Raw genomic sequence first — 23,256 nt, forward strand, 5'->3', positions numbered from 1 at the left:
CAGAAGGGCTTGGCCATAAAGCAAGAAACGGGAGACTAAGGAATGAGAATTTAATGGGGAAGAAGGATGCTCAGGGTGTAGCCTCTGGCCGGGGGACACCCTGGCCCTGGTCTTGGGCCAGCAGACGCAGAAGCAGGGAGTGCAGGGCCCGACAGACAGGTGTGTAGCCCAGGCGGCTCAGATGAAGGTAATCGTACATGTCATGGTGACTTATGGTACCGTCTGAGTGCACAAAGCCAGGGTCGGCATCCAGGAAGTGGGCCCGTGGGTGGCCAGCCAATGCTGCCCGGACCAGCTCGTTCACTCGCCGGTTTTTCTCACGAAGTGGGTTAGGGTGCTGGCCCCTCGGAAGCAGGCCCTGAGAAAGGCCACCAAGAGTTGTGAGGAGACATCCTACCAACATCTGGGTATCCTGTTCTCTGGGACAAACTGTTCACCCTCACCAGGAAGTTCCCAGGTGTAGAATATACTAGGAGTAGTGGGGGATCAGAAGGGTAATTCCTGATACCATGTCCGAGACTCCCTTCAGCAAGTACCTTCTGGGTGCCAGCCCCTTTCCAAGTATCCATCACAAAAATGACACCATGGCAAAGGGTCAACCCCTCTTTCAGAGGAGAAAATATTCCAGCTGGAAGTGATGGAGCCTGGGTTCACCCCAGGAACGCCTATTTTTGGCTAATTGTTTTGAGTTTTGCAACACCCCCCAGAACCTTCAGCAATTTCTTGGGCAACAGCAGCTACCTGGTCCCTGAACACCTTAACAACAGCTGCTGGGTATGTAGCAAGCTTCAACTGGAGATTTTGCCCGAAAACCGCTTTGTGCCATGCTGCCCAGAACTGTGCCGGCTGCAGCTACACCTGCCATTCTTTCTTCCCTGCCCTCCCACCCTCTCACCAGCACCACGACCCGGGCCTGGGGCTGCCGTTGGTTCACCAGTTGCACAATGGCCTTGATGCCACCAGTCACTTGCTCTGCTGTGTGCCCGTGGTTGTTGGTACCCACCCAGACCACCACAATCTGTGGAAAGAAAGGCATGAAGCAGCGGTCAGGAGGGAGGCTTGGGGCGCGTTAGCTGCCCACCGAAGCTCTGCTCACCTTGGGCCGGATGTGTTCCAGCTCCCCGTTCTCCAGTCGCCAAAGCACATGTTGCGTACTGTCACTGCCAATGCCAAAGTTAAGTGCATGCAGAGGAGAAAAGAGCTCCCGCCAGAGCTGCAGACAAGAAGTGGTGTGGGTACATTGGCAACAAGGGCATTGGCAACAAGGACCACCACCCTCTGTCCAAGCCACATATAATGGAAGAGCCCTGCCTTATGGAGGCAGTCTGGTCGAATCTCGCTTTATGCAAACCTATTACAGTCTCACTTTCATGGAGATCCACAGAAGCGAGACTCACTTTATGGAAACCTATTCTGTTAGAGTCATGCATGCATGGAACCAACAGCATTTACAGTTGATGAAAGCCATCATGATTTGACCTCACTTAGTGGAAACGTAACATAATCGAGTCCCCTTTGTGGAGAGCTATTACAGTTGACTTCACTTGGTGGAAAGACTACAGCTTTGTGGACATCCATTAGGGCTGTGCACTACCTTAAGCAAACAATAGAATCTCACTTTAGGCAATCTTCTTGCAAGAAAGCCTCATTTTAAGATTTTAAGTCTCACTACACAAAAACCCATGTGACAAAGACTGGTCACACAGTTCCTTCTCAGTAGAATGTTGCATCTTACACGGAGGTTTGGGTGTGGGTGCTGCCTGAGGCTATTTCGGGTACCTCATCCCTGTCTGGCTTGGGCTCTGATCCAGATGTGTCAGTGAGGGCACAGGCCTGGGTGGGGCAAGGGGATGGGGGATGGGCCTCACCTCGCACTGGTGCATTAGCTGGACCAAGGAGTCCCCGATGAAGACGACTTCGGGTTCCTTATCTTTGCTGTCGGCCACGAACCGATGGTGCTTCGGGGACGTACAAGGGGAGTCAAAGGCACGCGCGCTGCTTGGCCCACCCCACTCTGCTTCCCCGCTTCGCCTCCACCACCCCAACTGCTCTCAGTTTCCTAATCCCACAGAGAGAGTGGCGCCAACCAACTGCTCTCCGGACTCCTGAGTATCGCGGGCCGGGTCGCTCACCAGGGACATCCAGCGTCCGTCACCCTGCACGTCCTGCACCGGCGTGGGCTTGCTGGCTGGGTTCTCCTCTCCGCTCATCTTGGCGCCGCAGCTCCTTCCTGCAGGACTGGCGAGCGAGGTTGACCCGGGAGAGTCGGCCGAGGAGGTGGCTCCGCCACGCCCACCCCTCCCTTCCAGGCAACAATGGACGGTCCCGAAGCCCGCACTCTAGCGAGGACTACTGCCGATCCCGGGCACCGCCTCCTCTGCAGGAGCGGAAACCTTCACTTAAAAGGGGTGGTGGAATTGGGAACCCATGCTTCCCCCGCGGCGGCCGCGCAGTGGGCTCGTCCGGCGCTTCCCGCCCGGGCCGCTCAAGCTCGGGCGGCGGCGGCCAGCGCACCCGGGCCCCTGGGAACGGGGAGGCGAGATCATCCAGCACCCATAGGGGAGGGAGGAACCCCACACGCCACACCGGCGTCAGGGGGAGGGGCGAGCTACCTGAAAGGCCGAGAGTGGGCGGGGGAAACCTAGAGCTTTTCTTTGGGGGAAGAATCCGTTTGCTGTAGAGCGAGAAATGTGCGGAAGGGATCGCCAGCTGTGTGTGTGTGTGTGTGTGTGTGTGTGTGTGCGTGTGCGTGTGTGCGCGCGCGCGTGTGTCATTCACGTGGTGGTGGGGGAGGGAAATGAGTGGACGAGTCCATTCCTGGATCCCTTGAGGGGGTGGCTCATACGCACCTGGCTAGGTGGGGACGCTCCCATTTTCTATTGATTTGGGTAGAAAAAAAGATAGCAAAGTGTGAAAAATAGAGCCTCCGTTGTAAGGAGACATCCTAAGAGAGAGCCAGGACTTAAGTGCTCCTATCTGCTCGCAGGCCTCCCCTGCTCAAAAATACCAGTTTTTGTGGCATAAAATCTAAACTACACATCTTTGCATTACAAACATCACAGGCCCTGCAAAGAGGGCAGAAGAAGGTACAGAAAGAAAAAGGAAATTAGAGATGCTGCAAGGCCCAGGTCCAGCCTGGCACCCCTCCCACCCAGCTTATCTTGCAGATCTGTGGCCTCTGTTCCTCGCTCTAAACCCACAGGTGTGTCTAAGCTCTGAAGCCTACATCCATAGCTAAGGCCACCTAAGGTCGGCCCCTCCCGGCCCATATTAATCTCAAATGTCAAGTCTTCCCAACTCTTCCTCTTCTCAGGGACCAGGTGGGGGTCCCACATTCCCCTAAACTTCCTGGTTATATTCCCATAGCTCCACTTCCAAATGGGACCTTCCCATCTATTCATTCTTTCTAGGTAGGTTGATACTGAAATATGGTCTTATTTATCATGTTTTGCTTCAGTCCACTTGCCTGGAACAGGGCCTGACTCATAGTACCAAGTACTATGGCTGTTCACAAGAACTTAAATGATTATTAAACGAATGGGTCAAATCCTGGCCTTGTCCCAGTGTGTTGGGGAAGACAGATCCAGACGCAGAGATGAGGAAAGGATCAAGGTTGTGATTAAGAGAGGTGGAGAAGGGGAAGGAGAAAGAGAAGGACTCAGAGTAGGGGGTTCCTAGAAGTAGCATTTGAGTTTGGCTTTGAAAACTCAGGAAGTCTGGGTAAGCTGTATTACACAGGTAATATAGCTGATTAGGGCGTGGGGAAACTCTGGCCATAGCTTTATTTTATTTTTTAAATGTGTATTTTTGAGTGAGAGAGAGCAGGCAAGGAAGGGGCAGAGAGAGAAGGAGACAAAGGATCTGAAGCTGGCTTGTGTGTGGGCTTGAACTCACCAACCGTGAGATCGTGACCTGAATGGAAGACAGAGGCTTAACCGACTGAGCCACCCAGGTGCCCCTATAGCTTGATTTTAAAGTCTGAGGGGACTAGTGTCGGTAGATAAGTTCAAAAGGTAGAGAAGCCGTTGCTGAAGCAAAGCTTAGTGAGAAACAGCTTCGAGGCATTCATTCCATTCAAACCAAGTGCTGTTTCAAGTTAGATGTATTGGCTCATTTTATACTTACAGCAACCACACGAAGGAGGCACTATCAACTCCATTTTACAAATTAGGAAATCGAGGGTCTGAGCAGTTACACACTTTTCAAGGTCATACACCTCAAACGTGCCAATTTGGGTTGTTTAAACCTAGGTAGTCTAACTCCAGATCCTAGCTCTGAATGACGACTCTATACTGATTCTCTAGGGATGAATTCTGTGACTGTCTGGGGACCCGCTGCAAGTGGAGACTGCCATGGCCCTTTTTTCCCCTTGTGCCTCGCCTCACGGCTTTCCCCGAGAGACAGTCTAAGCCAATCAGCATTCATGAAGGGGGCGGGCCCAGCGAGTCTCACAGCAGATTGGTGTATGGGAGATGCCTAAGGACAAATGAGAGAGATTTCTGGAAGTAAGGCTGGAAAGGGTGGGACCATAACCGGCACTCCGTTCCTCGTGCCTCACGAGAGCAGGAAGTCAAAGGGCGTGGGCGGTGCACGCGCATGCGTGTAGTGTGCGTGAGGCCCCGAAGAGTCCACAGGGCGTCGTGAACTAGGGTCACCGTGGAAAAGAGGCCATTGCACCCCACAGCCACGTGGGGTGGGTGGGGGACGGGGTTCATTGGGCCAGGAGGTGAGGTTCTCCACCCTTACCTAGCCCCCACCAACCGTACCCCCCTTTCCTAACTCAACTGCCCGCCTTTGCCTCATCTACCCTAGTCCACCGCATTCCCATGACTAGGCCCAGTTCCTGGTAGCTCCTCCGTCGCCGTTTCTGTTTTCCCGAGGTCTTCTCTGTCTCTCCTACTTCTTTGTTGCTGTCTCTTCTGCCTTTCTCTCTCTACCATCTCACTCCACTTTTTGCATTCTCCAGTACCTCCTCTACTTCTGGATTTCTCCTCTGTCCATAATTCCTTCTAGTTCACCAGACCCTGTGGTCTCATGATCCCGTCCACATCCCCCATCTTCTAGCTACTTTCTCATGTCCCAGTACCCTGTAGCCCCTTGTCTGTTCTCTGTTCTGACATACCTCCCCATTCACCGTGACTCCCTTGACCCCATCCAACCCCCACGACTCCTTCCTTGACCAAGTCTTTGCCAATCACTCCCTACCCACCCACTATCTTATTCTCATCTTGTCTCTGTAAATAGGCCTTCCACCTCACCCCAAACTATCTTCTCTTCTCACTATTCACTTTTAGGTCCCTGATTTATCGGCATGATGATGACTGTCCTATCTTTTTCTTCCAGGACATTATGGACCCCCGGGGGCCAGGCCCCCAGCCTTTCCAGCGGCCTGAGAAATCTGGTCGTGTCCGTCGTCGGAAGACCAGGCGGGAGCGTAACGAGGCCCTGATGGGCAGCCGCCGGCCATTGACCCATCAGGATCCTCCTGTGACCAGTCAGGATCCACCTGTGGCCCCTACTGTTCCCAAGGTTGTGGTCATAACGCAGGGCCGGCTGAGCCGGGAGCACCGGGGTCTCTTTAATCATGAGGTGAAATCTCTGGATGTGGCCCGGCTGCTTAGCAGTGGGTCCCTAGAGCCCGGCACCCCTTCACTCCCCACCAAACGCTTCTCAAGCCCAAGCTGGGCCCAAGAACCAGCTCCCCAGTCAAGGGGCAAGGAGAACCAGGTGCCTAGAGGCTCAGGCCCAGGCCCACCCAGTCCCCCAGAGCTCCCTGGCTTGGGGCAGCTGCTGGAGGAGCTGCAGTGCCAGCTGATTCTGCCACAGGCCTTCCCCAGGAGGAACCTAGTGCAGGAGGCCAGGGATGCCATCGTGGGCACTTTACAGGCCTGCCATGGCTGCGTGCCCGACCTTACCCTGGTGCTCCGTGACTGCCAGCCACCCTTACCAGGTGAGTCCACCTCCTACTTCCTGTGATCCCTTTCTCCTTGTCTGCTGTAGCTCAGCTGTCTCCCATGCTTTTTTCCTTTGTGCCAGGGACCAAGCCTGGGGGCCCTGAAAGACGAAGGATGACACCCTCCTGGATCAACAGCCCGGAGCAGGCCCCAGGGGAGAGGAGGCAGAGGAGGCAACAGAGGACAAAGGAGCTCACTTTCTCCATGCCTCACACCTCCAGCACTCCCCTGGTGCACAGGGTGAGCCTGGCGCCACCAAAAGGTCCCTGGCCACCGCCTTTGCCCTTGTTGCCTTCGCCATCCGGGGCAGCCTGGGGCCCCCCAACAGCCTTTGACCTACTGAAAAGCATCTGGCTGGTTGCCACACCTCCCCCTCCCCGGCCCTGGGGGGTCGGCCCACAACAACCCCTGCCTCAGCCACCATCACCCTTGTTGCCCCGAACCTCTGCCCTGGATTGGAGCCCCAGCCCTCCTGCCCCACTGCCCAGCCTCTCCTGGGTGGTGGCCCAGAGCAGCCCAGAGGCCTGGTCCTTTCCACCTATGAGACTGTACTGAGGGGACTGAGGCTGGGCTAGGGGCAGGAAACCCGCACTCCTGATCACTTCAATAAAGTACCTTCTTCATGGTCCCCTTGATTTTCAGTGAGTGGCTGACCCAAGCAAGCAGCTTTGCTCTGAGTTCTGGGTCTAAGATGGAGGGGAAGATACCATCACTTGTCACCTTCTTGGGATTTGAGGGCCAGCAGGCTGGGGAAACCTGAGGTTCAGTCAGTCCAATGCATCTACCCACTGAAGCCAACTATGTGCCAGGCTCAGCTCTGGTGATGCTGGGGCCCCAGAGTGAGTGCTACTGTGGCTGTGTCCCCAGAAGATTCCCAGTCCAGTGGTGGGCACAGACAGTTCCAGTCCCAATGGTTGCATCTTGGGGACAGAGAGGTGCAGGGGCTGAGGGAGTCCAAGGGGGGAGGGAGGATTCGTCCCTGGTGATGAGGGAGTTCCTCAGAAAGGAGCAGATGTAGACCTTTACACATTTTAAGATTGGTAAGAACTTACTAGTAGAGGAAGAAAAGAACATTTCAGGGAATTCTAGAAACGCTGCTTTATGGGACAGTATGTGCAAGGCCTGGAGCAGGGCAAATAGGGGATATGGAACCATTTTCATTCAGTCCATATTCCTAGGATATCCTGGGACTTAGAGTGAGTCATGTCCAGGTCCAGCCCTCGATGGGCTCCTGGTCCAGTGGACATAGGAACCGTGTGTGCAAGATCACGACAGGAATGGGAGACGAGGCCTGAATCTACCCCACAGACTTTTTAACTTTGGCCCAACATACATTTAAAGTTTTTGAATTAATTGCCTACTGTTACAAATCAGTTTGCTTTAAAACAAAAGCAAAACAAAAAAAGCCTAACACATTTCTGGCTTGTCTAAAACAAAAAAAAAAAAAAAAAAGAGAGAGAGAGAGAGAGAAAGAAAAAAAGAAGGAAAAGAATCTGGCAGCGGACCTACTATCCCTTCTGGCAACAACTGGCTCAAGCCAAGTAGCAGAGGCTGCCTTTTCATGGGTCCCACACTCTCCACTGAAAGTGTTCTGTGCACTTATGTTTTCTGCTTGGCCCCTTGGCTTAGGAAGTTTTTTTAAATGATATTTTGAGGAGCAGCACTTTTTTTTTTTTTTTTTCCAGTGGAGGGGGAGGAATGAAGCTAGAAATGTTTGTTGGAATCTGATCAGGGGAAATGAAGCTGAGGGACTTGGACGCTGCTCTGTAAAGCCTTCCAGGGATCCTCATTGCCCACTGGGAAACCATAAGGTTGGTACCAGCCGGTAGGGGACTGAACTGGGAGATCACACGACTTGGCTGAAGTCTAATGAGAAAGTGGCAGTGCTGGGTTTTGAACCCAGAGGGTTGATTTGGGTCTGCTCTGGGCTTCTCACAACAACACCTCTTCTGGCAGCAACCCGGTTTCACACCCCGGTGAGCAGTGACTGGACAGGGTCAGGCAATGGAATGTAGTGATTGTGGCCCAGCGTTCTGCCATCTCCGTGTTTTGTGACCCAGAACAAATGGTTCACCCTCTCCAGCCTCCGTGTCTCTGTGGGCACTTCACAGAGCCCGTGGGATCTCGGGTGGACACTGCTGGGGATGGCTGTCATGAGGGCAGGAATGAGCCATCAAAGAGCAGTTTGGGGTCTAAGGTGGCGGGGAGGTCAGGGCAGAGCTGGGGTCTGTACGTTGGGGGTCATCCCGAGATGGCTGTCTGGAGGAGGAGGCACGGCTCGGGGGAATGTGAGTTCAGGGTAGGACAAGGGGAGCAAGAGGTATCAGGGAGAGTCCCAGAAGGGAGAACTGAGGCTGAGGCGGAGTAGAGAGCATGGGGAGGGGTCGTCCTCTCCCATGCCGATGGAGAAGGTGCCAGGCAGGGCCATCTCGGAGGAGGGGGCGGGGAGAGCGGCGCCCAGCGGCCCCTTTAATCGGGGGCGCGCGCTGGCCGGCCCGCGCGCTCTCGCCGCCGTCGCCGGGCCGGAGCGGGAGCCGGAGCGGAGCTGGGGCCGGGGCCGGGGCCCGGAGCGGGCGGAATGGAGCCCCCGCGCGCGCCCGCTCTGTGCCGCCTGCTGCCGCCGCTGTTGCTCCTGCTGCTGCCACTGCCCCCCCGCGCCCGGGCCAAGTACGTGCGGGGCAACCTCAGCTCCAAGGAGGTGAGCGCGCTGGGCCCTCCCCTGCCACCCGCCGGGCCCCTGGGGACGGGAGGGAAGGGAAGGAGAAGGGTGCCGCCCCGCCCCCTGCCGCCCTTCCCAGGCCGTCCCTGAGAGCCGCGGTGGGATTGGGGCTGGGGATAATAGGGAGGACTGGGTCGGGGTTGGGGCTGAGAGGCGCCGTGGGGTCGAGAAGAGACTTGAGGGTTGTAGGAGGGACATTGAGGTCAGAGCTGGGCGGGGAGGAGGGACGGGTTGGGAGAGTGAGAGTTTGGGGTGGGGGTTGGGAGAACGCCAAGGTGGTGCTGAAGGGACAGCACTTTTCACTCCGTAGAGAGCCTGGAGTTCACACTGCTGCTCAGGGCCAGGAGAGGGCCGTTTGGAATATTACCCAGTAGGAGGTGGTCTCTGGGACCACCGTGGGGCATTCGTGTGGATAACCGGGGGATGCCAGTCAGATGGTGTCTGGGACTGAAGGTGGCCGGGATGGGCACCTGGCCCTCCAGGTCCTTTCTCAGTGCACTTGGAAAATGGGAAAAGTGTTTGAGGGGAGGAGAAGAAACTTGTGTGGGGGGGCATTTGAGACAAGAATCCTGGACCCAAGGTAAAGGGATCACAAGAATTTTGGAGGTAACTTGGTCCCCCTAAGCTTCTCTGGAAATCAGGTACCCAAGAGTAGGGAAGGAAAGTTGGGGGGTCTATGGAGTCGGGGAGTTCTCAAGGATTCAGGAGGACTGGGCCCCTTTTCCAGGATTGGGTGTTCCTGACAAGATTTTGCTTTCTTTCGGATTACGGCCGACTGGACTTCCGTTTCCGATACCCTGAGGTGAGCCTTCCCCCACCACTCTCCATGCTGAGGCTAGATATTCCCTTGGCCTCCCAAGGCAAGGGCTACCCCAGCTCCCTGTACACCCTCAAACTTCAAAATCTCTGGGTCTGCAGGCCAAGTGCTGTCAGAACATCCTCCTCTATTTCGACGACCCATCCCAGTGGCCGGCTGTGTACAAGGCAGGGGACAAGGTGAAGGCTGTGAGGAGGGTGCATGGGAGAGGGAAGAAGGCCGAGGCTGGCCAGGGAGTGACCATGTCCCTGCCTTCCCCAGGACTGCCTGGCCAAGGAGTCAGTGATCAGGCCTGAGAACAACCAGGTCATCAACCTCACCACTCAGTATGCCTGGTCAGGCTGTCAGGTATGGGGGAATGGGCAGATGCTGAAGGCCAAGGGCCTGAGGGCTGTGCAGACAGGCTTCAACCCTCTTCTTGCTCCTTCCCAGGTAGTGTCAGAGGACGGAACCCGCTACCTGAGCTGCTCCAGTGGCCGAAGCTTCCGCTCGGTTCGTGAAAGGTGGTGGTACATCGCACTCAGCAAGTGTGGGGTAAGAGGCTGGGCCGGCCACCTGGGCCTTCTCCTCCTTGCCTTCCTGGTGACCCTCTACCTGCCCAGGGTCCCCCCCCTTAGGCCTCCCCACTTCCCACAGGGAGATGGGCTGCAGTTGGAGTATGAGATGGTCCTCACCAATGGCAAGTCCTTCTGGACACGGCATTTCTCGGCTGATGAGTTTGGTGAGCATTGCGGACCCAGAAACCAGAATCTTTGTGGAGGTCTAGAGTTGGGTGCTCACTGCCGAGGGACACCCAGCTTTGACTGAATCATTTCCTCCTTCTACAAAATTGGCAGGGATCCTGGAGACAGATGTGACTTTCCTCCTCATCTTCCTCCTCATCTTCTTCCTCTCCTGTTACTTTGGATGTAAGTCCAGTACGTGGTGGTGGGGTTAGGAGTTATGGGGGGCAGGGTTGGGGGAATGAGCTAGTCTCCCTTCCTGTCTGTGAACCACCTTCCCCTACTTTTCTTTTAGATTTACTGAAAGGTCGCCAGTTGCTCCACACAACTTACAAAATGTTCATGGCTGCAGCAGGAGTGGAGGGTGAGGTTCAGAGTATCCCAGCTTTTGAGTTCTGTCAGAGGAGGGACATAGGGTCCAGATACCTGGGTCTGAGGAAAAGAAGAGAGGCTGGGGGCCTGGATCCTGGGTCTGAGGGAGGAGGGGCTGGGGGCCAGGACCTCTGGGTCTGAGGGAGGAGGGGCTGGGGGCCTGGACATCTGGATCCTGAAGAAGAGGGGCTGGGGCCTGGACTCCAGAGTCTCCTAGGACGTCAGTGGGCATAAATGGTCTAGAATCCTGATGGGGGTGAAGGAGGGGTTCTGGCCATCTAGATCATAATGCTAGGGAACAGTGATGCCCCAAAGCTGGTTTCTGTCCTTTCCTCCCTCCGCCCGTTCTCCCCTCAGTCCTGAGCCTCCTGTTTTTCTGCATCTACTGGGGCCAGTATGCCACTGATGGCATTGGCAACGAGAGTCTGAAGATCTTGGGTGAGAATGAAGTGGGCCAGGGTGGGGTGCCTGGGCTCTCTCTGAGCCCTATGTCTGAGACGCCCTCTCCTCCCTTCTCCCAGCCAAGTTGCTCTTCTCCTCCAGCTTCCTCATCTTCCTGCTGATGCTCATCCTTCTGGGGAAGGGATTCACAGTGACACGGTGCCCAGGCTGGGGCGGGAGGGAGTGCTGGGGGGAGGTGTGGCTGGGCTAGGGAACAGGACACTGGGGTGGATCTGGGGGGGGGGGGATGGCTTCCCGCTTCTCTCTGACAGCCCCCACCCCTGCTGTCTCCCTTCATGGCCTGCTGCCAGGGGCCGAATCAGCCACTCGGGCTCCGTGAAGTTGTCTGTCTACATGACCCTGTACACTCTCACCCACGTGGTGCTGCTCATTTACGAGGCCGAGGTGAGTGCCACTTCCCACTGCCCAGGCCTTGCCTCTCCGCCCCTCCCCAAGCTTTTGGCCACCTCCTCCACCTGTCTGCCAGCCCTTCCCCACATCGCACTCTAGCTGGCTCGCTCTCTCCCACTCTGCGATTTCTGCCTGCCCATCTGTCTCTCTGAGTGCATGCCTCCTCTCTTCACCATCTCTGAGGAGCCTTCTTCCTCCTCCCTCTGTCTCTCACTGTCTGTCACATTTAAACTCAATGTCATGACTGAGAGTTCAGGAGTCACACAGACCTGGACTCCACTCTGGCTCTCCCACTTCCCAGCTAGCTGACCTTGGGTGATGCCCACCCCCTCTAAGCCTGTTTCCTCTTCTGTAAAATTGGGAGGGTCTTACTTATCCCGGAGGGCTCCTCTAAGGCTTTATATCACCTTGGCTTTGCCTTTGGCCAAAAGCCGCCCCTTTTAGCCTCAGTTTCCCCCTCTGCGAAGTGGGGGTGTTAATAAGACCCACCTCATTGGGTTGACGCAAATGGAAAAACTTACGCATGGTAGGTGGTTAGCCCCATGTTGGGCTCCTGGTAGAGAATGTATTCTCTTTCTTTTTCATCCTCACCATACCTCTATGTCCTTCTATTTCCATTTTGTTCTCTCCTGCTGCTTCTGTCCTGACCCAATCAATAGCTCTGCTCCCTGGGTGCCGGTGGGGGGGGGGGCCTAGGGTCTGGGGTCCTTGTGTGGAGGGCACGAGGTCAAAGCTATGATGAACCCTTTCCCTTGGGTGCAGTTCTTTGACCCAGGCCAGGTACTATACACGTACGAGTCGCCGGCGGGCTATGGGCTCATTGGGCTGCAGGTGGCGGCTTACGTGTGGTTCTGCTATGCTGTGCTCATCTCCTTGCGTCACTTCCCGGAGAAGCAGCCCTTTTACGTGCCCTTCTTTGCTGCCTACACCCTCTGGTGAGACGTGCTGGGCCCCCAAGCTGTCCCTGTCTTGTGGGGCTTCCCATTTCTCAGACCCTCCTCAGTGAGGCTGATGGGCTTGCAAGTCAGGCAGCAGACCCAGTCTGCCACTTACTTCGTGACCTGGAAAAAATTATTTTCCCAAATTAAAAAAAAAAGAGACAGAGAGAGAGAGAGAGAGAGAGAGAGAGAGAGAGAGAGCGCCTCAGGTTGCTTACCCATAAAGAGTTATCTTGAGCATGCCTAGGGCACTATAGAAGGGCCTTGTGTTTGGTATGTAGTAGGTGTTCAATAAAAGCTAGTTGTAATTTTTTATCATTCAACATAACATAGTCGTACGGTAGGCAGATTCTAAGCCTGACTGCCTGGGTTCAGATCCCAGTTCTAAAGCTTGTAAGTTGTATGACCTCACACAAATCAATGAACTTTGCTCTGCCTCAGTTTCCTCATCTGTTTAATGGGGATGGAAATTGTACTTGCCTCGAAGAGTCTTTGTGAGTTAATGAGTTTACATACTTGAGAAGCTTAGAGACAGGTCTGGCTTGCAGTTAAGTCCTTAATTGTTATTATCATATGTTAATGCATTCAGCAAACATCTTTTGATTTCCTATCAGGTGCCAGGATTTGGGGTGGGGTGGAATGGAGTTAAATTCAACCTAGTCTTTGCCTTCCAGAATTTCCCAGGCCAGTGGGATTCCTGCCCCCTTTTAATCTCTGGCTTCTGAAGGTTACACTGGTTTCTCTCTAATTTGGGACACACCTGGGCCCTACGTGTGTGCGTGGCAGGGGGGTTGGGGCCATGGGGTGGGGAAGAGGGCAGAGGCAGTGTCTCTACTGAACCAGCACCTCCCCTGCAGGTTCTTTGCCGTTCCTGTTATGGCCCTGATCGCCAACTTCGGGATCCCCAAGTGGGCCCGGGAGAAGATTGTCAATGGCATCCAGTTGGGGATCCATTTGTATGCCCATGGCGTGTTCCTGGTGAGGAAGGGCATCCAGGTGGGGGTGGGAGCCTGATGGGCGGCGAGTGGGTGAAACTCCCCAACCCCTGAACTGCCTGGACCTTCTGTTCTGAGCTCTCCATCCATTTCCTTCTCTTCATTCTTTACTCATTCAACAGACACTTACCGAGAGCCTGCTGGATTCCTGCAGGCTATTCTACTCTGTCCCCCCCCCCCCCACCAAGAAGCCAGCCTCTTCTATTCTCTCCCACCTTGTGTCCTAGCCTCTTCCACTGACCACACCCTTTTTTCTTTCTTTCTTTCTTTTTTTTCTTAAGTAAACTTTACCATCAATGTGAGGCTGGAACTTGTGACCCTGAGATCAAGAGTCTCATGCTGTACTGACTGAACCCCACCCTCTTTCTCAGCCCCTCCCCATTCCTGACCCTGTGCACTGCCCCCCGCCCCCTCACGTTTCCCTTCTGTATCCCACTGCCTTTCCCAAACCCCTTGGTCATTACTCCACCCTTCGCCAACACATTCTTCCATCTGCCGCACCATCACAGACCATTGTTCAGGAAGAAGCAGGTGGAGTGGGTCAGGCTGGGGCTCCAGGGAGCCTAGATCTGAATGACATCTGGAGGGGATCAGCACTAAACCTCTTCTTTGCCGTGGTTTATATCCTATTTGGGCTTCTGGGTGACAGTTCATATACCTTGTTTAATTGTGTGTCAGAGCAGCCCCAGGACAGGACGGATAATGGTCGTTGCACCCACTATACAGAAAGGGGAAGCTAAGGTCCAAACAGGAGAGGTGACCTGCCAGGGTTCCATGGCCTCTGGTAGGAGGGCAGGGCCTCTGCACCCAGTCCTTCCACAGCCAACCATAAGAGGGAGCCAGACAGGAACATAGGCACTGATGAGGATCCAGGCTCCTGACCGCAGGGGTCCACAATGTGCTCTGGGTGGCGAATGTACTCAGTCACAGATGGCCTGGTCCCCCATCTTCTACCCCAGAGCCTGACTTAGGTACAGACTCACCTTCCCAGGACAGCCCTTCCTGAAGCTCTGCAGGAAGTCAGAAAGGGACAGAAACAGGAGAAATGCTGAGAACCATCACGGGCCAAGCTCTGCCCTCTCCTCATCTTTCTGAGTAGGTGCTGCCATCCCTTTCCCCCAGTGAGGCTCCAGGAGCTTTATCGACATGTCCCAGGTCCCATACTCAAAAAACTGGGGGGCGAGAGGTGAGGTGCAGGCCCCGGGCCCCCAAGTGCAGTGCCCTCTTAGCTACATTTCATCTTCAGCCAGTTTCTTTTGTAAAAATGCACAGTTAGCTCAGCACAGCCCCATTCCGCTGTTTACTGCTTTCAGCTGCTTGTTCCCATGACCTTAGAGGGGTCACGCTGGGCTCCCGTGTGCAGTGCTCGAGTCACACCCAGTCCCTGTTCTCAAGATCTACTAGACTGGTTGGGGACACGCTTCTACATTCAACCAATATTTATTGGGTGCTTATGTGCCAGGTGCCGTTCTAGAAGGTATTGGGGATTCAGCAGGGAATGAACAAATTCCTGCCCTCACAGAGCTAACATTCTAGAATTTATCAGGTGTTGTTGTCCAATTGGCCTTTCTGTGTTTATGAAAATATTCTATCTATACTCTGTGCTCTCTGATACAATAGCTACTATCCATGTGGGGCTACTGAGCACTTAAATGTGGCTAGTGTGACTGAAAACAAAAATTTTGGCTTAATGTGGATTAATTTAAATGTAAATAACCCCATATGGCTAGTGGGTATCATACCGGACAGTGAAGGCCACTGAAACTTACCCAGTGATGTCAGTGATCAGGGCTCTGATGGAGGAAGCATCGCAGGGCAGTCAGGGTTGTGACGGAGGAAAAAGGTCAGAACTCAGTGCACTGTGAGAGCCTGTAGTAGGAGAGCCTAATCCGGAGTGAAGGACTGCAGGGAAGGGTGGGGGATGTCCAGTGAGGGGGAATCCTTACGACCCCATGTTTAAGGAGACAGCCTGAGGCCCGGACAGTGCCGCTCCAACCAGCACCTGGCCTGTCGCCCCAGATCATGACACGCCCGTCGGCGGCCAACAAGAACTTCCCGTACCATGTGCGCACGTCGCAGATCGCCTCAGCCGGGGCCCCCGGCCCGGGAGGGAGTCAGTCCACGGACAAGCCCTTCCCGCAGCACGTCTATGGGAACGTGACGTTCATCAGCGACTCGGTGCCCAACTTCACGGAGCTCTTCTCCATCCCCCCGCCCGCCTCCTCCGTAAGCCCCGCGCCCCCGGCGCACGAGGAGCTGCTGGCGCCGCCCCTGGAGTACCTGACCCCGCTCCCGGCCCCGCCGCCGCCCCCCTCGCCCGGGCGCCTGAGCCCACCCCCTGCCTTTCGCACGCCCCGAGCCCCAACACCGCGCCGCGACCGCCCCCCGGCGCCTGCGCCCACCCTGCCGGACTGGGTCCTGGCGCTGTTGCGCACGCCCCCGCAGACGCCACGCGCCGTGCCCCCGCCACCCGCCTTCCGCGGCTCTCCACCCACTCCCCGGCCGCCGCCGGAGTTCGCCCGGCGCGCTCCGACGCCGCCCCTAGAGTACCTGGCCCCGCTGTCCAGGCGCCCAGCCGCCCGCTCCTTCCCTGATTGACACCAGCGCCCGCACCTCGGGAGGGGGGGGCTCCTTTGCGGGGAGGGGGACGGGCCTTCGGGGCCGCATCTGCCCCCCGTGGGTCTCGGACGGCCTCTGACCCTGACCCCCCTCCCAGGCCGGGAAGCAGGTGGAGGAGACGGCGGTGGCGGCGGCGGCGGCCCCGAGGGGCCGCGTGGTGACCACGGCCGAGCGGGGCGCGGCCTCCCCGCCCCTTCCCGCTCGGTTCCCCAAGGCGGCCGACCCAAGCTGGGATGGCCCGACGCCGCCCTACCAGCCGCTCGTGCCCCAGACGGCGGCGCCGCACACCGGCTTCACCGAATACTTCAGCATGCACACGGCCGGGGGCACCGCACCCCCGGTCTGAGCACCCTTGCCCACCCCCGCCCCATGGGCCGCACGCCGGGCCCCGGCCGGGCTCCGGATCCCCGCTCTATCCCGGCCCCAGGGCTCTGCCATCCCAGGCCTTCCCGACCCTCCCCACCCCTCGCGCCCAGGTAGGGGTGCCTACTGTCCCGCTCACCCCACTCCCCACCCCCCACCCCCGACTCTTGTGCCAAACGGTCCCGCGGGAGCCTCTCTCCCCGTCCCCTCCCTCAGCCCCTGCCCCGAGCGGCGCCGGATTCTGGGCTCCCGCTGTTCCGAGACCTACGGCCCCCTGGCCCCCTTCGAGACCTCTGATCCCGCCGGACCCCGGAACACCAGGGACGATCGTCGGGACCCTGCCCGTGACTCTCCAGGACTCCGCGACCCCGAGCCATTGCTACTGGGACGGATATTGTGAATCTGGTCTCGACTCTGAAACCTTCCCTTGGATCTCTGTGACCTCGGACCCGTGCTCTGCCCACCCTGTCTCCATCCGGGGGCCCTCCCTCAGGTCCCCGGCAGAAAGACTTTTTCCCCTCTTGCCAAAATAAAGCGGATTCGTTAAGTTTTTATCTATAAAATGGCCTCTTTATATCTCGATGGTGCTCAGAGGCGGGGCTGAGCATGAACTGTTCCAAGCTCTGGACCTCAGTGTGTCCATCTGTGAAATGGCATTTGGGGAGGGGCCTTCACGTTGGCCCAGAATCTGGGAGAACTGAAGATACGAATCATCTAACAGAACCCTCTTACTGCGCGCTCCTTTATTTTCACCTTCTCTTCTCCAGTCAGAGCTAGAGGCGCCCTCCAGTGGCACGAGCTTTGCTCAACCACCTGTACCCCGAGTTTGGGTTACGATTTTGGCACTGCGCATGTGTGATTCTCTCTTCGCAGGCCAAGGAGGCCACTGCTGCGCACGCGTGTGGGAACAAATGGGCGGGGAAGTTTCCGGAAGTCTCCCTTTGTGGAGGGGTGGGGTTGGATGCTCTGCAGTCCTCCCAGGGCCGCTCTGACCTGCGGCTCCGCGACTTCTCGTCTCCTCTCCATCTTTCCTCCCACAGCGGCCGCTCGGCCCCCGCCCCCTCGCCCTCCCAGCGGGTCTTCCCAGGCCGCTCTGGCCCGAGCGTCCCCTCGTCTCTCTGATCTGGCCCATCCGGCTCCGGAGGGAGGCGCGGGTGGGTGAGCAAGGGAGTGCGTCTATGGGGTCCAGGCCTGAGCCCCTAAAGACGGGCTCCGCCCCCGACACCCGCTCGCGCCCCGCCTCCGGCTGGAGGGGTCTCTCCCGGACCTTCCGGGTCTGGCCCGGCAAGACCCGCACCCTCTATAGAGGCCCCCGCCGGGCTGTAGAGCCCTTCGCTCCCTGGGGACCCACCCGTATATAAGGTCCGTTTCGGCCTGCAGCGGCTCGCGTCTTTTACTGCTGGACACCGTTTATGGGGTCAGCTAGCCTATGGGGGCCCGTGACTATAAGCGACTCCCACGGTCCCTAGGGCTTGGCCCCATCCATAACGACCCCATTTACAGGCCCTTTCGTGGGTCTATAGGATCTACTCCTCGATTTCCACAGCCCGTCTACAGCGGCGGCTCCCTTCTGGGGGAGTGCAACTCCTGGACCTCCCTGGTCTACAAGGCCATGTCGCGTCTATAGAGGTCACATTTGCAGGGCCTCGCGCCGCGTGGAGGGTCCTCTCCAATCTTTACGGCCTGTCCCGTCTGTAAGTCAGTGCGGGAGGCGGATATGGCCCTGCGCCCGGCTCTGGCCGTGGCGCTGGCTCTATCTTTGGCCCTGCTGGGGCCGCTGTCCCCCGGGGCCCAGGCAGGGGACTGCAAGGGGCAGCGGCAAGTGCTGCGGGAGGCGCCAGGCTTCGTGACCGATGGTGCGGGCAACTACAGCGTCAATGGCAATTGCGAGTGGCTCATCGAGGGTGAGTGGGGCCGCGTGGGTCACACACTCACCCATTCGCTAATTCACTCATCTGTACACTCATTAATCCACTCACCGCATTCCCAGACTCCGGTTCTGGTCCAGGTCCTTTGCTCTGAAATGCAGCCAACCTGGGCCCTGGCCTGGAAGGCCTTGAAGTCTGGTGGGGGAGTCGCACCCAGACCCAGATGGACAATTACAAGCCAAGAGCCATCAATGAGAGATATTCTGAATAATTGTTAGCAACTCAGGCTCTGAGCCCAACCACCTGCTTCAAATTTGAGTCCCGCTTCTCAGTAGCTTTGTGAATTTGGGCAGGCAGCTTCCTTTCTCTGAGATTCGGCTTCCCCTCTCCCCAAGTGGGGATAATAATAGTACCGACCTCATAGGATTGTTGGAATTAAAGGAGAACAGTATTTAACGTGCCTGGCACATAGTAAATACACAATAAATGGCATTAGAATTATACTGTTGTTATTTTTTATTTTTTTATTAATTTTTAAATGTTTATCTTTGAGACAGACAGAGCGTCAGTGGGGGAGGGGCAGAAAGAGAGGCAGACAATCCAAAGTAGGCTCCAAGCTCTGAGCTGTGAGCACAGAGCCTAACATGGGGCTCAAACTCACAAACCGCGAGATCATGACCTGAGCCCAAATCGGACGCTTAACCAACTGAGCCACCCGGGTGCCCCTATACTGTTGTTATTTTTAAAGTACTTCAATAAAAGCATTTTTTGCAGTCATTCATGTGCCAGACATTATACTTGCCACTGGGACATAACAGTGACTAAGACAACTCTAGCAATCCCTGATGACTTGGGGCTTAGAATCTAGTGGGGAAGACAAAACACATGAATAGACAGACAGTGACTGCCCAGAGAGGTTGGGACTGTGACAGAAGAACCCCCGGAGCCTGGGGGAGCCCAGAAGAGGTACCTGGCCTGGTGGCTGGGAGAACAGAGAGGGCTTCCTGGGGGAGGACATGTCTGAGCTGAGCCCTCAAAGACCAACAGGAGTCAGCCAGGAAAGAGGAAGAACGTTCCAGAGGGAAACAGTCTATGTAGAGGCCCCATCACTATCTTTATGGGCTCTTAGTCCAGTGGGAGAAGCAAACTCACCCCCAGGGAATGGGAAGCCCAGAAGACATCTGACTTAGCTTGGCCTATAGCTCAGATCAGAGGCATGTGTAGGAGGGAACAGAAGGGTGTTCTAGGCAAGGAGAATAGACCATGTAAAGGCCTGGAAGCAGGAGGGTGTGACGCTTTTGAGGAACTAGGACACAGAATAGACAAAGAGTGAACTAGAGGGTGGAGGACCTTGTGGTTTTGAGCTGTACCCTCAAGGGCAGTAGGGAGGTGGAAGAGAAGTCCAAAGGCAGTGGCCAGAAAAGTCCTGGAAGGCCTCTCGGCAGGGGATGTAGAAACCGGCCTCCAAGGAGAGAGGGGTCCCCCAGAGGAGGTTCTGGGCAAAGGCCAGAAGTGTGATGGCCCAGATGATGCAGGGCCTCCCTTTGCAGGCCGCAGAGCATGGTCTTTGCCTAGGGACACTGGGGAGGTGTGGGAGGGTTTTGAGCAGGGAGGGACATGATCGGATTTATATTTTAGATCTCTGTGGCTATTATATGGGGTACGGATGAAGCATGTTTCTTGGGGATGAGTGTGTCTGTCCCCAGCTTGGGGGCCATTCCTGTCTGGGGGTGTGGGTGAGGGTGAGCACAGAATGGGAAGTACGTGTTCTATGTATACATGGTTTTCTGACCTTCAGGAGTGCCAGCCTGGTCGGTAGATGGGTCTAGGGGGATGAGAGTATTCTCTTGGGGGTCACAGAGGAGGAGGAGCTACTGAAATAGGGTTCTGAAGCATGCGTAGGAGTTTACGGGGTGAGAAAAGGGAACAGAAAAGAGAGTCTGGTGTGTCTCAGGAGCCGCGTCTCGGTTTGTCTGGTCTGGCTGGTCTGTTGGCTGAGAAATGAGGGCGCCACAAGCAGGGGAAGAATGGCCTTGAAAGTCATGCTGAGCATTAATGGGGAGCCACAGAAGGATTTTGAGCAGGATTTTGAACCTCTGGCCAAGCGGGGGGTGGATTGGAGACTTGATGTGCTTCTTTCAGGAGAGAATGAGTTCTGAACTGGGGCGGGGATGGAGGAGGTGGGAAGGGGCAGAGAGCACTGAGGCATGTTTGGGAAGTTTCACCAGTGAGACTTGGGGATCAGCTGGCTGGACGTTGGAGTAGGGAGGAGTCCAGGCGACTTCCAGATCCCCCTTGATCTCTCGTGCTTCCCAATGCCTATCACCTTTGAGAACCAACATGTTCCCCCATCTTTTAAACAATAAGCAGCTGACTATTTCCTTTTGTATGACATTTACCCTTTATTGTAACCAGTCCTCATAACATCCTCCTGAATGAGAGGCATTCTGCTTTTGAAAAGCAGGGGGTTTTGGGGTCGGATTTCTGTCCAGGATGCCATGGGGATTGGACCCATGATGGGTAGAAGGGGGAGATCTTGAACTTAGGGAGGAACTTGGGGAAAGCAGATGGTGACTGGCCTCTGGCATGCCCTTGACAAAATCACTTGTGATTCTGCGAACCAAGCTTATATTTTGGTTGAGGCTGGCAAGCTCTGGGAGGACTGGTTGCCTGGTCTGGCTGAATCGTTCTTCATTCCCCAGATCACAGTTTGGGGTCTGCGTGATGTTCTCAGGGGCTCTGGTCCGAGCCTGAGGGAGAGCTGCCAACTTTAGTATTCTTTCTTTTGTGCATTTCTTCATTCCTTCATCCAGTGTTTCCTGAGCCCTTGTTCAGTGCCAGGTCCTGTGCTGGGCAAGGTCAGGGAGGGACCCCAAGATGACTTAGGCCCAGGCTCTGTCCTATGGGTCTCCTCAGCTGCAGAAGGGGCAGACCCAGACATAGATGGTCCTGGCTCAGAGAAATGAGGCTTATAATGGAAAGTGAGAAGGCCAAAGAGAGGCACCTAAGCCAGCCAGGGGGCATCAGGGAAGGCTTCCTGGAGGAGGTGGGGAAGTTTGCTGGTACGAAGGGAATATGTGCTCCAGACAGAGGGAGAGGCTTGTACAAAGGCCCCGCTCCTGACGGAGTTGCAAGCAGTGGGGTGATGTGAGACAAGGTGAGACTTCGAATGGTAGCTTAGGGAGCTGGACTTTCTTCTGGGGATGGTGGGGAGCCATGGAGGGCTTTTGAACAGGATAGGGCCAGGGCCAGATAGGAAGTTAGGACGATCTAAGACCCTTGTCAGGACAAGACAGGAGGCCGAGGTGGAGGCTGAATCAGTGGTCCTGGTAAGAGAGGACGAGGCCTAGGCAGGCATGTTAGAATCACCGTCTTGAATCTTCCCACCAGCCTTGGTGGGTGGGGAGAGTATCTCCATTTTACTTCAAGGAAACTGAGGCTCAGAGAGCCCGTGGAACGAACGCAAGATCACACAGCTAGTGAGTGGTGGGTGAGCACCTCCAGTATGCTGATGAGTGTGGTGAGGGGCATGGGGGAAGGGGCTGGCCCAGGGTCCCCCAGCAGTTCAGGAGCAGAGCTGGAACCCAGGTCTAGTTTCCTGACCCCCCTAGTGTGAGATGTGGGATGAGAGAACCTTCTGGAATCAAGACCTGGCAGAGAGCAAGAACAGTGACAATGGCTAGGGCAATGGCACTTACGAAGCGCTAGGCCTCTCCTGTGGTCATAGTTGGATGTCAGCGGGGATTACAGTCATCCAAACACTCACCTGAGCCAGACGTCCAAGAACGCTCCCTCACAGGGCTGGCGGTTGCTGGTGGCTGCCAGCTGGAGGCTCAGCTGGGGCTGTCAGCTGGGATGCCTGCACGTGGCCCCTCCATGTGGCTCTGGCTTTTTCATAGCTTGTCTCTCTGAGGCTCTTCCCAGATGCAAGGGGCAAGGAGTCAGTCCTCACCTCTCAGTGATAGGCGTGGCCAAAAATTTTGAATCTACCTCAGTACTGTTAGAACCCCACTTTACAAATGAAGGAACACATCCAGAGAGGTTAGCCCAAGGCCACACAGCTAGTAGCTAGTAAGTGGCAGAACCAAGATGTGAGCCTGGGCAGTCTGGCTCAAGTCTGTGCCTTTAGCCACTACAGTAAACAGAGATGAGACCTGGGCGGGGGCCGAGAGGATCTGTGGTGCTCCAAGATTCAGCCTTTGTCCGTGGGGCAAGAAACTGGCCCCTTTGTTTGGAGTTCTGATCAGTTCTGGAACGGGGGACCCTCCCAGAGGCCCTTTTCCACCCGGGAGTAGGCTTTTCTGCTCAGGCCTGGACCCTGCCCCTCAGGCTTAGTGTCCGAGGCTCAGAAATAAACAAGAGCAACTCTGTATGACCACGGGGATGGGGTTCTTCTCTCTGCACTTCAGTTTTCCCATCTGAATGGTGGGAGGTGTTCAGCCTGGTCTCAGGAGCCCTTTCCAGGGCTGATACTGTAATTCCTTCTCTGGCTCCTGGCCCTCTTGCTGTCACAGGTCTGACCTCCCTGGGCTGTGAGACCAAGAGCCCCTTGAAGGCAGGGCTCAGGTCTGACTCCCCTTTGGGTCCCGAGCGTCATGTGGAGCAGGGCTTGGTGTTCTTGGCTGGGCTGCATGGAGGCCCGGGGAGAGGGTCCGCATCTGAGCCCAGCCCCTCTGTTCTCGCTGCCCAGCCCCAAGCCCCCAGCATCGGATCCTGCTGGACTTTCTTTTCCTGGACACGGAATGCACGTACGACTACCTGTTTGTGTATGACGGCGACTCTCCCCGAGGGCCCCTGCTTGCCAGTCTGAGTGGCAGCACTCGGCCTCCGCCCATCGAGGCTTCCTCAGGCAAGGTCGGTGTGGCCGGACCGCGGGGGCTCCGGCCGGAGGTCTAGGTGGAGTTTGGAGGAAAGGGCGATAGAGACGCACAAGGAAACAGATGGGGAGGGGCGGAGGCAGCCAGAGAGACTTGGCATCAGACAGGACACAGGGACAAAGAAGGGTGGAGAGAGACAAAGACAGGAGGTGGGGACTCC

General features: G+C 56.2%; 4 protein-coding genes across 11 annotated transcripts in view; 3 read left to right on the forward strand and 1 right to left on the reverse strand.

The window, feature by feature from the left end:
* Positions 1 to 36: 36 nt before the first annotated feature.
* On the reverse strand, positions 37 to 4,239 carry PAFAH1B3 (platelet activating factor acetylhydrolase 1b catalytic subunit 3). 3 transcript variants are annotated; one of them, XM_058709237.1, is made up of 6 exons: positions 4,126 to 4,239; positions 2,133 to 2,238; positions 1,869 to 1,958; positions 1,097 to 1,213; positions 896 to 1,018; positions 37 to 358 (listed from the first exon to the last, which is right to left on the reverse strand). In XM_058709237.1, exons 2-6 carry the CDS (start codon positions 2,208 to 2,210, stop codon positions 71 to 73), a joined length of 696 nt encoding a protein of 231 aa, XP_058565220.1. In that variant the 5' UTR covers positions 2,211 to 2,238; positions 4,126 to 4,239; the 3' UTR covers positions 37 to 70. The 3 variants fall into 3 exon arrangements, with proteins under 3 accessions (XP_058565220.1, XP_058565219.1, XP_058565218.1); XM_058709236.1 differs by lacking the exon at positions 4,126 to 4,239 and adding an exon at positions 2,613 to 2,743; XM_058709235.1 differs by lacking the exon at positions 4,126 to 4,239 and adding an exon at positions 2,613 to 2,742 and having other exon boundaries at positions 2,133 to 2,377.
* Positions 2,774 to 6,582, forward strand: PRR19 (proline rich 19). 2 transcript variants are annotated; one of them, XM_058709233.1, is made up of 3 exons: positions 2,774 to 3,202; positions 5,344 to 5,950; positions 6,037 to 6,582. In XM_058709233.1, the coding sequence occupies exons 1-3, from the start codon at positions 3,113 to 3,115 to the stop codon at positions 6,507 to 6,509; spliced, it is 1,170 nt and encodes a 389-aa protein (XP_058565216.1). In that variant the 5' UTR covers positions 2,774 to 3,112; the 3' UTR covers positions 6,510 to 6,582. The 2 variants fall into 2 exon arrangements, with proteins under 2 accessions (XP_058565216.1, XP_058565217.1); XM_058709234.1 differs by lacking the exon at positions 2,774 to 3,202 and adding an exon at positions 4,449 to 4,726.
* Positions 6,583 to 8,444: 1,862 nt separating this feature from the next.
* On the forward strand, positions 8,445 to 16,903 carry TMEM145 (transmembrane protein 145). 5 transcript variants are annotated; one of them, XM_058709120.1, is made up of 15 exons: positions 8,446 to 8,652; positions 9,401 to 9,475; positions 9,592 to 9,669; positions 9,752 to 9,838; positions 9,923 to 10,024; positions 10,127 to 10,211; positions 10,327 to 10,398; positions 10,508 to 10,576; positions 10,942 to 11,022; positions 11,106 to 11,184; positions 11,337 to 11,430; positions 13,232 to 13,352; positions 15,389 to 15,595; positions 16,086 to 16,464; positions 16,568 to 16,903. In XM_058709120.1, exons 1-15 carry the CDS (start codon positions 8,533 to 8,535, stop codon positions 16,749 to 16,751), a joined length of 1,833 nt encoding a protein of 610 aa, XP_058565103.1. In that variant the 5' UTR covers positions 8,446 to 8,532; the 3' UTR covers positions 16,752 to 16,903. The 5 variants fall into 5 exon arrangements, with proteins under 5 accessions (XP_058565104.1, XP_058565103.1, XP_058565105.1 ...); XM_058709122.1 differs by lacking the exon at positions 16,568 to 16,903 and adding an exon at positions 12,199 to 12,371 and having other exon boundaries at positions 8,447 to 8,652; positions 16,086 to 16,451; XM_058709124.1 differs by lacking the exon at positions 16,086 to 16,464 and adding an exon at positions 12,199 to 12,371 and having other exon boundaries at positions 8,448 to 8,652; positions 16,568 to 16,777.
* Positions 16,904 to 17,311: 408 nt separating this feature from the next.
* The window catches only part of MEGF8 (multiple EGF like domains 8), a 40,997-nt gene continuing 35,052 nt past the window's right edge, over positions 17,312 to 23,256 (forward strand). The window contains exons 1-2 of the mRNA XM_058709119.1: positions 17,312 to 18,255; positions 22,910 to 23,073. Of these exons, the coding sequence (XP_058565102.1) occupies positions 18,069 to 18,255; positions 22,910 to 23,073 (351 nt within the window). The 5' untranslated portion in view covers positions 17,312 to 18,068. The remainder of the gene's footprint in view (positions 18,256 to 22,909; positions 23,074 to 23,256) is intronic.

Source organism: Neofelis nebulosa, chromosome 17, assembly GCF_028018385.1.
Source record: "Neofelis nebulosa isolate mNeoNeb1 chromosome 17, mNeoNeb1.pri, whole genome shotgun sequence".
NCBI classification, from domain to species: Eukaryota; Metazoa; Chordata; class Mammalia; order Carnivora; family Felidae; genus Neofelis; species Neofelis nebulosa.